The sequence below is a fragment of the Geotrypetes seraphini genome, chromosome 10, assembly GCF_902459505.1.
Source record: "Geotrypetes seraphini chromosome 10, aGeoSer1.1, whole genome shotgun sequence".
Lineage (NCBI taxonomy): Eukaryota > Metazoa > Chordata > Amphibia > Gymnophiona > Dermophiidae > Geotrypetes > Geotrypetes seraphini.
In genome coordinates, this window is record NC_047093.1 from 66,584,029 (window position 1) to 66,597,570 (window position 13,542).

At 39.7% G+C, this 13,542-nt stretch overlaps 1 protein-coding gene across 33 annotated transcripts in view; it reads left to right on the forward strand.

Annotated features, from left to right (window-relative positions):
* DAB2IP (DAB2 interacting protein) overlaps nt 1–13,542 on the forward strand; it is an 898,952-nt gene that overhangs the window by 853,068 nt on the left and 32,342 nt on the right. For all 33 annotated transcript variants that reach the window (XR_004540860.1, XM_033960821.1, XM_033960835.1 and 30 more), the window contains one exon: nt 9,917–10,119. Coding sequence is in view for 32 of the 33 variants with exons in the window: in XM_033960821.1 (XP_033816712.1) it covers nt 9,917–10,119 (203 nt within the window). In the remaining variant the exon portion in view is untranslated. The remainder of the gene's footprint in view (nt 1–9,916; nt 10,120–13,542) is intronic.

Sequence of the window (13,542 nt, forward strand, 5' to 3'; positions counted from 1 at the left end):
AAATGTAAAAAGTTACCAGGATCGATGAAGAGTGCAGCCACGTTCAGTTATACTATCCTTGTGGCATTCTGAAGATCCTTGGTATAGCCATACGATGATGTATACATTAGTCTGTTAGCAAATGAGAGATTGTTTTATTGTTTTCTGTACATGTTAGCATATAACAGGGGATAAGCACAGGGGGAAAAGTTTTGGTTCATTTACAGATTTTTTTTTTTTTGCCTATTTTCCTAACTTTCAAAATTTGAAGGGTTCATTTCAAAACAAACAGAAAAAGAGAAGTAAGATGTCATAAAACAACCACAGGGTACATGTATTAGCACAAAACAGTCCTAGTAGTTGTACTTATTGATAGTCCTGACGAGGATCCCAGTTTCAGCTGTCTAAAATTTAAAGCCAAACTTAATACCTTCCTCTTTAAAAATGCCTTTATTCTTTAGTATTAGCTTCAGCCTCTTAATTCCTTGATTCACATGAAGCTTTGAAACATCTAATACTTCTTTTGAAATGATTCCCCTCCTAGTGTTTTTGCCACTCCCCATTTACTGTCCTTTTATTTATTAATTTTACCTCGATGTATTTTGAACAACCTTTCCCTCCCCTATTTTCCTTCTGTCTCATGTATGTTAATCCGAATTTGTCTAGTATTTTTAATATTTGATAAAATATTGCTTTTATATACCTATTTTAATTGTCCCTTACAATCTTTTTATATTGTACACCGTCTAGACATTTGTTTTGATAAACGGCATTTCAAAAATAAAGAAAATTGAAACTTGAACTTCTTCAGGGTCTGAACACATAAACTACAGTAAAAATAAAACAATAAGTATCAATAAGTAAACCTACTAGGACTCTACCCTTTGTTTGTTTTATGACAACTCACTTGCCTTTTTCTGTTTGTTTTGACATATTTTGAGGCAAGTATCCTTCCCTTTCTTGTCTGGGGGTTCATTTCACACATTTCCTATAAATAAAAAACAATTGAATGCATATTTGAGTTTTGTTACTGCATACAAACCTACAATTCCGTTACTGCACACTAAGGGCTCCTTTTACTAAGCCGCGTTAGGGCTTTAGTGCGCGGAATAGCACACGCTACATTGAGCTGGCATTAGTTCTAGAAGCGCAGTGCGCAGTAATTTCCTACGTCAGCTAAAAACACTAGCGCACCTCAGTAAAAGGAGCCCTAAAGGCCAGATTTTATAAACAACGCTGAGCGGTGCCTACATTGTAGGCACCGCTCGGTGTGGTTGTCAGTCAAAGAAACAGCGCCATTTATGGAATCACTCCTAAGCAGACTTAGGCGTCCTTGACTTAGGCGCCGCTCCATTAGGCCAGATTTTCACTCGCCTAATTTGGTGGTGCCTGTGTCGGATGCCTAAGCCCGCCCGTAACCATGCCTACTGGTTAAGATAGATGTGGGGAGGCACCTCCATTTACGCATCGCTAGGCGTCCTAAGAGTTCGGTGCAAAACTCTTAAATTGTTTAATTTTTTTTGTTTAGTTTTGTTTTTGATTGGCTGGAAACCAGCATGGTCAATTACCACACCGATTAAGCCAATTAAAAAATAAAAGTTAGGCGCTGATCCCGAACTTAGGCGTTGCTAGGCCAGTAAGCTTTTTAAGGTGCATTAAAGTAAAGTATACTTAAGTGGTCAGTATGTTACCACTGGATTACAACTGAATACTTAAGTCAGAGAATATTCTATTAAGTTTCAAGTTTATTAATATGTTTGATGAATCGCTTATTAAAATTACTAAGCGATGTACAAAAATCAAAATAGAGAATAATATAAAGAAACTAACATTTTAACAATATACTTTCATAAAATACAAACATGAGTCGGGAGGGAAAAAGCAAAAGTTACAATTTTCAATTTTTGGTAGAAAAATGGAAAAAACAAGAGGGTGAGGGATGGTTAAACCATAGCACAATTTGAAACCTCGCTAAAAATTTAAATATTAAAAGCATTTTTAAACAGATAAGATATAGCCAAAGAAGGCTATATTTTTAGTCATGTTTAGTGGGGAATAAGATTTTTGTTGGCATCTTAATCACTGGCTTATCAGCACAATCTTTTCTAATGATATAAATGTGATCCTCTACAGATATATTTAAAAAGCTCTTACTCAGTAAACCTGACTAACCGTTCTTGGTTCACAGAGTTGCTTCCAACCATTTTCTTTTATGTTAGGGAAACTAATATAGATAAAATCATGTCTGTCACATTCTGAAAGAGAAGGCTATTGTCCTTGGAAAAATAATTGCTGAGCTCAAAATCAACGCATGGACTTGCTGCCACATTATTTTTCCTATTGACATCTTCAGTAATATTTAAGATGTAGATAGCTGAAATTCCCATTACAGTCAAGAAATGTTTTCTGATGTCCTATATCAGTTCCCAGGAGTAAATTTAAAATTGATGTTCTGCATTAGACACAGGACAATTTTTTTTTTTGCTTTCAGTTTTTTTGTTGAGTGATTGCGGTAATGAATGCCAAAAGTAGCTTTATCTCCTTAAGGGGACATATGTAGTACAGGATGAATGCATATGCACTATTTAAGCTTTGAATCCCTCCATAACTAAGCCTGCCACTGGTTTACCGTAGTCTGTAGTAACTCATTTTGAAAACGATTTCCTGTTGGTTGCTTCTGTATGAGTGTCTGATCGTACCCCACAAACCCATTCCCTTCTGCAGGCATTGAGTTATAAGAATTGCTTGGTATTCGAAATGCAGTTTTCTATGGCTTGTTTTCTTCTATCCAATTGTGCTGCATACTTAATATTTCTTAAAAGGTAGATATCATTGATTTTACTCCCACTTGTTTTTAGATGAACAAATTATAAGTCTCCAGTAAAACCTTTATCAGCAGGGGTCATCTTTGGTAGAAAAACTGGCAACCATGACGGTGTCAATTTATTTATTTAAAATATTTATAGTCCGCATAGTCCAAAATTCTTAGCAGATTACAATACCAACATTTATAGCTAACTTGCTAGTCACATCCTCCCACACATGTGACCAGCTGCACATACTATATAGCAGGACATGTTTATCTACTCCTACCCAAATACCATTCTGACATCAACTTTCTTTAAATTAGATAGAGCAGTGGTTCCCAACCCTGTCCTGGGGGAATCCCAGCCAGTCGGGTTTTCAAGATATCCCTAATGAATATGCATGAGAGAGATTTGCACATAATGGAAGTGACAGGTAGGCAAATCTCTCTCATGCATATTCATTAGGGATATCTTGAAAACCCGACTGACTGAATGTCCCCCAGGACAGGGTTGGGAACCACTGAGATAGAGTAAGAAAATAAGGGACTAATTTAAAGAAAGTTGATGATGTCAGAATGGTCCTTGGGTAGGAGTGGATAAACAAAGTAAGGCATAGTATGCTACATTACAATACCAATACAATGTGCAATAAATCATTTTAATAGACAACATAGGGCAGGGGTAGGCAATTCCGGTCCTTGAGAGCCGGAGCCAGGTCAGATTTTCAGGATATCCACAATAAATATGCATGAGATAGATTTGCATTTCAAGGAGGCAGTGCATTCAAATCCATCTCATACATATTCATTGTGGATATCCTGAAAACCTGACCTGGCTCTGGCTCTCGAGGACCAGAATTGCTACCCTGGCATAGGGTATAAGCAAAGATGGAATATATAGATAGATGTCTATTCTATTCATAAAACTTATGAAAATGCCTTCTGAAACAAATAAGCGTTAAGCTGCTTGCTTAAACAAAGATATGAATGAATGTTTCGAAGAGCAACTGGTAAGAAGGTCCATAAAGTAGGACCCATAACTTGAAATGTAAAAGATCTCAATTCAAGCAGGCTGATCACACAATAGCTAGGAATTTCTAGGAGCAATTTATCAACAGATTTCAAATTCCTGACAAGATTATATATTTTCAAAATAGTTTATAAAATTGAAGGTTCTTCATTGTTTTTTAAATCTTAAAGACTAACGGCCTCTTTTACAAAGCCATGTGGCAACAACCCCGAAGCCCTTTAAATCTCTTTGGGCTTCGGGGCCGTTAGCACAGCACAGCCACTAGCACGGCTTTGTAAAAAAAGAGGCCATAAGATTAAAATCTTAAAATGGATCCTCTTATCAACTGTTATCCAATGAAGAGAAGCCAAAATCATAGAAATAGAAATATGGGCTGCAGAGTTCCTAGCCACCTGCAAATATTTCCAAAACATCTGTCAGCAAACCAACATTCGTAAAGCATTACCAGCAATCAAAACGTGGTAGCACAAAACTCTTGAAGAAGGTTTTAAAGAGCCCAGAACACCCAAATACAAATTTCTAATAAAATTAGTACACTACACCCATCAAGAAGAAAGCTGATGGAACGTTATGCCTGGTTTTGTTTAAAAAAAAGAGTATTTGCAACATTCAGTTGAAATTTATTTGCTGCTAACTATCTTTGGATCAAAACTATAAAATGAGACAGCTGTTTCAAGGCTTCTTCAATCGTGTGTCAACAGAGAAAAAAAAATTTGTAGATCAGCACAGATCTTGTAGGCCTAAACATGACAATTTGCTAATTCATGTCATATATAGATTAAAGAGTACAGCTGAAAGGGCTAATCCCTGTGGAATACCAGATTCCAAAGGGGACCAAGAAGAAACATCCTGTTTTGTTCCTACTTGACAAGAGTGATCCGTTAAGAAAAAGAGTTGAATACTCCAGTACTCTACCAGACAGACTAAAACTCTAATCTTTCAAGCACAATTCTAGGGCTGACTGTGTCAAAAGTGGCTAATATGTTGCTCAATTCTCTGTGTTCGGTTTACTCCTTCTGTTGTCTACGTTTCCAGATGTTGACCATTTTTTATATTCTTTTACTCCTTCCCCAGACTTTTCTCCACTTCCTTTGCCCTCTTTTCTGTTTTCTAATACAAAAGTCGGCCAAAATGAAGAGATTTGAGCTTTTACAGAAAGCTCTTTTTATTTACTTCCTGCGTGCATCACAGATTAGGAAAGCAAGAGGGCAAATTTTGTATGTGTGTAAGATTTCTCTTTCATCTCATTAAATTATTTTTTAAACATGGGTATGTTGTTGCTAATACTATGCGGATCAGAAGGATATGGTGATACTCGAGAGGGTCCAGAAAAGAGCGACACGATTGATAAAAGGTATGGAAAACCTTTCATATGCTGAAAGATTGGAGAAACTGGGGCTCTTTTCCCTGGAGAAGCGGAGACTTAGAGGGGACATGATAGAGACTTACAAGATCATGAAGGGCATAGAGAAAGTGGAGAGGGACAGATTCTTCAAACTTTCGAAAACTACAAGAACGAGAAGGCATTCAGAAAAATTAAGAGGGGACAGATTTAGAACCAATGCTAGGAAGTTCTTCTTCACCCAAAGGGTGGTGGACACCTGTAATGTGCTTCCAGAGGGTATGATAGGACAGAGTACGGTATTGGGGTTCAAGAAGGGATTAGATGATTTCCTGAAGGAAAAGGGGATAGAAGGGTATAGATAGAGGATTACTATACAGGTCCTGGACCTGATGGGCCGCCGCGTGAGCGGACTGCTGGGCATGATGGATCTCTGGTCTGACCCAGCAGAGGCACTGCTTATGTTCTTATGTTTTGCTTAGCCCTAGAGCATTCCAGCTAGCATATTTAGTTTTCTAATTTTTAATTCATACTGAGTTTCCATCTGTTCTCTGTAGCAAACTCTCTTTTTAGGATGGTTTTCATATTTGGCTAATCCAATAATGTATTCTGAAGTCTCCACTTGACACCTTTTGAAGACCTTTAAGTAGAAATTAAAGCCTAAGGTTATATACTTCTTCCCTTTAGCCATGTAATCACGTGTTTAGAAAGGGTTTGATGTGGTCTCAAAAGCTCATGTACTGTCCAGAACATGTTTTTATATTAATCCAGGGAAGAAGACAAATTTCAAAGGAATTTGTAGGAATAATTAGACTGTTACCTGGGAAAATTTCCAGAACAGAAAACTGGCTCCCTTTGAGTGAAGAATACAGATCACATGTACTTTGTGACATGCAGAAAAAGGACAGGGTTGGAAGAGGGGCTAAGAAAGGGGCTGGAATTTATTCTCTAGGATTTCTCTTTTGGGTATAGTGTTATACCCAACCAAGCTTGCATTACAACACTGGAAAGTAACCTTATGGCATATGAACATAAGATTTTACTGGATCAGACCAATGGTCCATCTAGCCCATCCTCATAGTGGTCAGTCTAGGTCACTAGTACCTGGCAAAAGCCCAAAGAGTTGCAACATTCCATGCTATTGATGGCAAGGTAGGATGCCTGAAAATTAAAATAATGTCAAAAAGGCTGGAAAATATGTTTCCAATTATTAGAACATGGAAATAAAAATGAACATTTTCTTTTATGCATACCCTTAATAGGGAACTTGGGAATCTAACTTACCACAGTAATACAAGTATAAATTAAAAAATATATAAATAAGTATATATTGCCATGTAGGGTGTGACCGAGTAAGACTTGGACTGGAGTAGCCCGAGCTCTGACCTGGGTCACCCAAGCCTCAGCCGAGCGGTTGAATGAGGCATGGAGGGGTAGAGGGGTGTCTGCATCAAAATAAAAAGGTCCAGTACAGGTGTGAATTTTAAGATGACTTTATTTTCTGGCTTTATACTGTAGTGCATTCAAAACATACAAACAAAAAAACTCTCAGTTGGTGGCTAAACAGCCTGTTAGCCCACCATGCTTATTCACTTTACAGTTTAAGAACAAAAATATGGCAACTTTAAACAGCTTGCCTCTGGAGCAACTCTCAGGGTATAACTAGCACTCTCACCCTAAGCATGGGCTTCTTAACTCTTCTGTTACCCTTAGTTAATCAGAAGCAGTCATTATTAATTTCTCTGTTACTTTGTTTTGTGAGGCAACACCACATTATAAGAAACAGCTTTTACTTCCCTCAGACTCTGTGACCATGCTCTCAAACATGCCTAATTCCTCAGGTTCCATTTCAATATCTTCTACTGACATTTCTTCTGGCATTTCCATCTCATATTCAGTACCTTCAGAAGAAAGATTAGAGGCTTCAGCTCTGAGGTTTTCTACCTGCTTGCTTTGGGAAGTGCTGGTCTCTGCCTTCTGCATCTGGGCTTGCACAAGTCTGCTTATCCTCAAGGATTCAGGAATGCTGTAAGTTTGTGGCTGCCCCTTGGCCTAGAGACCACACCCTTTTCTCTGACATTGGGCTGATTGCCTCTAGAAACACCCATGGTTCTCTGGTGCTTTGCTAATGAGCCTGAATAGCTTCCTTGCTGATTGCAGGAGCTAATCCCTTTGTGGGTTTTGCTGTCACCTGCCTGGTGCATACTGGTCCTTGTAGTTCTTTACCTTTAGCATTTCCTACACTAGAACTAGGCAAGTATAATCAGATCACTTTTGGGTTGCCTTTCACTGGGGATAAATTCTGCAGGGCAGTTTCCCTAACCTGCCTGCTTGTAGGGGTAGGTTTAGGGATAGTTTTAGAGCACTGCAGGGTTTCTTCCTGCATGACAGGACTTTTCCTGTCACAAAAGGTAATCTTAGTCTATTTTATAAAGCAGAACTTCCCAATCTGAGAATCAGGACATCAAATAGGGTCACAAGACCTGAATTTGAGGTCATGACTTGAGTGGGCTTTCCACAGGTGTATCATTATTGTGTACCCTGGGGGAGGGGGGTCACATAATTATATTTGGCTGCAATTATGAAGTCACAGCCACATAAGTTTTATAAGCACTGTTATAAAAGCAACATAGGTGTGTACATGCTTTTATAAAATGAACATCCAGAACCAGCCTCATTAGCAAACAGACATTCACACCTGCTCCAAGGCTGATATAATTATGTGCATGTAATCTATGCGTGTACCTTTATTTCATAAAATTGGCATGCACACCACAACTCCACTCTTTCTCTACCCCCAGGAAAGCCTACATGCAATATGCCATCTTGTTAGTGCACACAATTATACATACAGATTGGCTTGTACAATTGGAAAAAAAGCAGTTTTCCTCAAATTCACAGCAGGTGAGAGGGGAGAAAGCGGGAGATGGATCCAGGATCAGAAGGGAGTGATGGAGAGATGCCAGACAATGTGAGATGGAGAAATGCTGGACCATGGGGGATAAAGCAGAAGGGAAGACAGAAGGGAGAGGGAGAGATCAGGCTACCAGGATGGGGAGAATGAGGGAGCAGATGCTGGGCTAGAAAGGTAGAGGGAAGAAGATGCTGGGGATGGTGGAACCACATTAGAGAGGCCAGGAGGGGTGGCAAGGAAAAGAAAGAGAGGATAGTTACTCCAGATGGTAGAAATGTGGTATTGGGGAGTAGATTAAAAATCAAAGGTAATGGACGTTCAGGAAGGAATGAGATGGGGAATGGGAGAGCTGGTGGGTGAAAGAAGATGATGGAAATTTGACAGGTAGCAGAAAAGTATAAAGGAGGAAGAGGATGAGGAAGAGGCAGAAAAGAGCTAAAAAGGAATGATAAATATGTCAGAGGCAGATGTAGTGAGGGAATAGACAGGAGAGAGGAGAAAATACAAATGGACAACAGCCACTTGAAGAAGAATTAGCAGCCAGACAGGACAGCAGAAAAGAAAAACTGAAACTAACATGATGGCAAAATAAAATGTACAGACAACAAAGGTAGGAATAAAGCATTTTATTTTGAATATTTTAAATGAAACGCATTCTTGGGGATGTGGTAACAGTAGTTAGCTTAGCTGGATTTAAACAAGGTTTTGACAAATTCCTGGAGGAAAAATCCATAGTCTGCTTGCCCTGGGATCATTAGCATGGAATGTTTTTACAATTTGGTTGTCTGTCAGGTACATGTGATCTGGATTGACCACTGTAGAAACAGGATACTGGGCTAGATGGGGCATTGGTCTGACTGAGTATGGCTATTCTTATGTGGAATATGTTAGCTTTGGAAAATGTGCATAGCAAAAGTCTTTGTATTGCGTTCAGTAGAAAAGGATATGCTTTTCTGTTTTTATGTCTCCAGTACATTCTAAGATTAACTTTTTGGGGATCCCAGTTCAATTTTTGTTTAAATATTTTTATTTCTAATTTGTGATCCCTTGTTCTGTTTTTGTTGAGGTTCTGTTGGTGTGATAGTAATGGCAGGTGGGGAAATTGGAGGGAAGGCAGAGAGGAGAGGGAATCAGGGAGTGGAGCCCTCCTTTATTTTCGACCTGGGCCCTAGCAGGTCTAACACCAATCCTGAGCCTTGTTGGTAGGAATCCCCAAGTAGCCCCAGCTGAGGATCTTTTCCAAAGACAGCCAGAATTCCCTTCTACCAAGCTTTGCAATCGGTGACAGCATCTTTGAACCACATTGCTGCTACCTAGGAAGCTTGGTAAAAGGGAGTTCTGGCCACCTTCAGAGAAAGTCTTCAGCTAACAGAGGTCAGGGATCCTCATTAGTTAAAGTATTTATATTTTGAAGTGGGGATAGGGCGGGCAGAGAAAACTATATGCCCACCCACTATGGGCTCAGGCCCACCCAAAAACTGGCTGACTGGCTGGGCCATGCCACTGTGTTACATGTAGAAAATACCTTATAAAATTTACCCCCATAATGCCTCGCGAGATGTTTGCATTTTTTGTGTACTTAGGCCCGTCTCTCACTATGAATTTATAAAATGTATTCTTGTGGTACTTGTAAACAAAGCAGGAATCTGCTCCTTCAGAACATCTGTAGACACCCCCAGCTAAATGGACTATGATTGAGGAAGCCAACACAACCGAGCTGGTGTTACAGATGATTTTATAATGACCTTGCTTTTCAGAAACAGAGTGCTCTTATCTTGTGCTCCTGCATTCAGAAAGTAACCAGGAAACCTGTTAGAAAGTATTTTCTCTCCCTGCCTATTGCAGTACCAGCAGGAGATTGGGGTGCTTCAGGACAAGCTGCGCATCTCCAACAAGAAGCTGGAAGAATACGAGAACAGGTGCAAAGATCAAGAGGAGCAGACACAGAAACTGCTCCTGGAGTACCAAGCCCGACTGGAGGAAGGCGAGGAACGGCTTAGAAGGCAGCAAGAGGACAAGGAGCTTCAGATGAAGGGAATTATTAGCAGGTACAGAAAGAATACTGCCATGTGCCTGCCTTTTAAATCTTCCAGCAGTCTGCGATTCTTCCATGGATTTAAGAACTCCATTTGTATTTTCATATAGCTTTAGGCTTCACCACCGACTTTAATGGAGAAGTTTGCAAAACTCTGCAACAATGTCAGACTGCAGGAAGGTTTAAATGATCAGCATATGGATATTTCACTGTGAGTAACAATATTTAATTCCAAGAGGATAGCATCAATGCACACAGTGGAGTACTAGTTACTAATACAAGAACAAACTTCCTATGCTAAAGGAAGAATTCGTATAAGCTAAAGATTTTTCCTTTACATGCAATGTGATAGCCTAGTTTTTCTGTGTTAAACTCTGAGGAGTCGATATTCAAAGCAATTTAACCAGCCAGAAACAGCTCCTTTCTTGGAGCTAATTGGTCATTTTCAGTACCACTGAAAAAGACAGGGTAAAACCTAAAACAAAACTGGCTATTTTGAGGGTGTTCTACTACTACACACCAGATATCTCTACAGGAATCATAGAAACATGATGGCAAATAAAGGCCAAATGGCCCATCCGCAGTAACCATTATCTCTTTCTCTCTCCGAGAGATCTTACATGCGTATCCCAGGATCTCTTGAATTCAGACACAGTCTTTTTGTCTACCACCTCTTCTGGAAGATTGTTCCATGCATCTACCACCCTTTCTGTAAAAAAGTATTTCCTTAGATTACTCCGGAACCTACCATCTTTTAACTTCATCCTATGCCCTCTCATTCCAGTGCTTCCTTTCAAATGAAAGAGACTCGATTCATGCGCGTTTACATTACGTAGGTATTTAAACATCTCTAACATATCTCCCCTCTCCCGCCTTTCCTCCAAAGTATACAGATTGAGATCTTTAAGTCTGTCCCCATACGCCTTATGATGAAGACCACACACCATTTTAGTAGCCTTCCTCTGGACTGACTCCATCCTTTTTATATCTTTTTGAAGGTGCTGCCTCCAGAATTGTACATGATATTCTAAATGAAGTCTCACCAGAGTCTTATACAGAGGCATCAATACCTCCATTTTCCTAATGGCCATACCTCTCCCTATGCAATCTATTATCCTTCTAGCTTTCGCCATCACCTTTTCAACCTGTTTGGCCACCTTAAGATCATCACATACAATCACACCCAAGCCCCGCTCTTCTGTTGTGCACATAAGTTCTTTACCCCCTAAACTGTACCATTCCCTCAGGTTTTTGCAGCCCAAATGCATGACCTTGCATTTCTTAGCATTACATTTTAGCTGCCAAATTTCAGACTATTCTTCAAGCTTCGCCAGGTCATTCTTCATGTTATTCATACCATCCGGCATATCTACTCTATTGCAGATTTTGGTATCATCCGCAAAGAGGCAAATCTTACCCAAGAACCCTTCAGCAATATTGTTTATAAAAATGTTAAAAAGAACAGGCCCAAGAACAACTTTGGGGCACACCACTGGTAACATCCTTTTCCTCAGAGCGATCTTCATTGATCACTATCCTCTGTCACCTTCCACTAACCAATTCCTGACCCAGTCCGTCACTTTGGGACCCATCTCAAGGGCACTTAGTTTATTTATTAGATGTCTATGTGGAACACTGTCATAGGCTTTGCTAAAATCTAAATACACCACATCTAGCGCACATCCTCTATCCATTCTCTACCTCTAGTGAATCCATGTTGCCTCCGGTTCTGTAATCCACAGGATTCCAGACATAAGACCATTCTCTGTTTTAAAAGTGCTTCCATTAATTTGCTTACCACAGAAGTCAGACTTACCAGCCTGTAATTCCCTACTTCTTCCTTCCACTTTTGTGGAGAGGGACCACATCCACCCTTCTCCAGTCTTCCAGTACCACTCCTGACTCTAGAGACTTTTTGAAAAAGTCAGTCAGTGGAGCTACCAGAAGTTCCCTAAGTTCCTTCAGCACCCTCAGATGTACACCATCCAGCCCCATCACTTTGTCTACCTCTATTTTATCTAGTTCCTCACAAACACAACCCTCTGAAAATCGATCAGGGTCTATTACTCCTCCATCCCTGTTCATGTTTGTGAATACAGAACAGAAATATTTATTAAGCAATTTGGCCTTTTCTTTATCAGCTTCTACATATTCCTCCTCTTCACCTTTGAGTCTCACAATGCCACTTTTACACTTTTTCCTATCACTAACATAAAAAAAATGTCTTGTTTCCCCATTTTACTGTGTCAGCTATTTTTTCTTCCATTTGCCTCTTTGCTTTCCTGACTACACAATCAGCCTCTCTTAACTTTTCCAGATATTTTTGCCTGTCTTCCTCTTTCTTTGATCTTTTGTAGTTTATGAACACTAACCTCTTATTCCTTATCTTCTCAGCTACTACTTTTGAAAACCAAAGCGGCCTTCTTTTCCTCTTACTTTTACTTACTTGCATCGCAAAAAGGTTTGTCGCCCTTACAATCGCTGCTTTCAGTTTTGTCCACCGCATTTCCACTCCTTCCAGATGTTCCCATCCAGACAATAATTACTTGTTGTAAACTCCCACCCAAATAAAGTTAGTTTTTTTAAAGTCTATAATATTTGCTTTTGAAAGATCCCTCCCTATACCCATCTTAATATTAAACCGTACCATGCAGTGATCGCTGGATGCCAGATGATCACCCAGTGATCACTGCATGGTACGGTTTAATATTAAGATGGGTATAGAGAGGGCTCATTCAAAAGCAAAGGGTGCGACAGATCAACCATACAACTACAGACCTACAGCCTCAATACCACTATGTCAAGCTAAGGGAGGACCTTGTGGCAAAGCATCTCAACACCTACCTAGACAATCACAACATACTCCACTCCTCACAATCAGCTTCAGGACCAACTACAGCACAAAAACACTTCTAGATTCCCTCCTGGATACAGCTCGACAACACCTGAGCAAAGGCAATAAAAATGCTAGTCATACAACTCAGTCTCACTGCAGCATTTGACCTGGTACATCATGACATCCTACTACAAACATTGGAAGTAATGGGAGTCACAGGTAAGGTTCACACATGGTTTCAAAGATTCATACAGTCCAGGAGCTATAGAGTAAACACAAACAAAGAAAAAACAGAAACCTGGACCAACCCCTGTGGAGTAGCGCAAGGTTCTCCATTATCTCCAACTCTCTGCAATCTCTACATAGCCTCACTTGGTACCTGCAAAACATCATACAGCTACGCAGATGGCATCACCATCCTCCTTCCTTTCTACCAACCTACCCACACCACAACCACCCTCTATTTTGCAACAATTGTCAGTCTCCTAGGTCTGGATGTGTTGTTCCGGGTTAGGCGATCATTCAGGTAGATTAATGAATTTTTTCAAGTTTTATTTTGAATGTTTTGATGAAATATGTATATTGGTTTACTTTTGGATC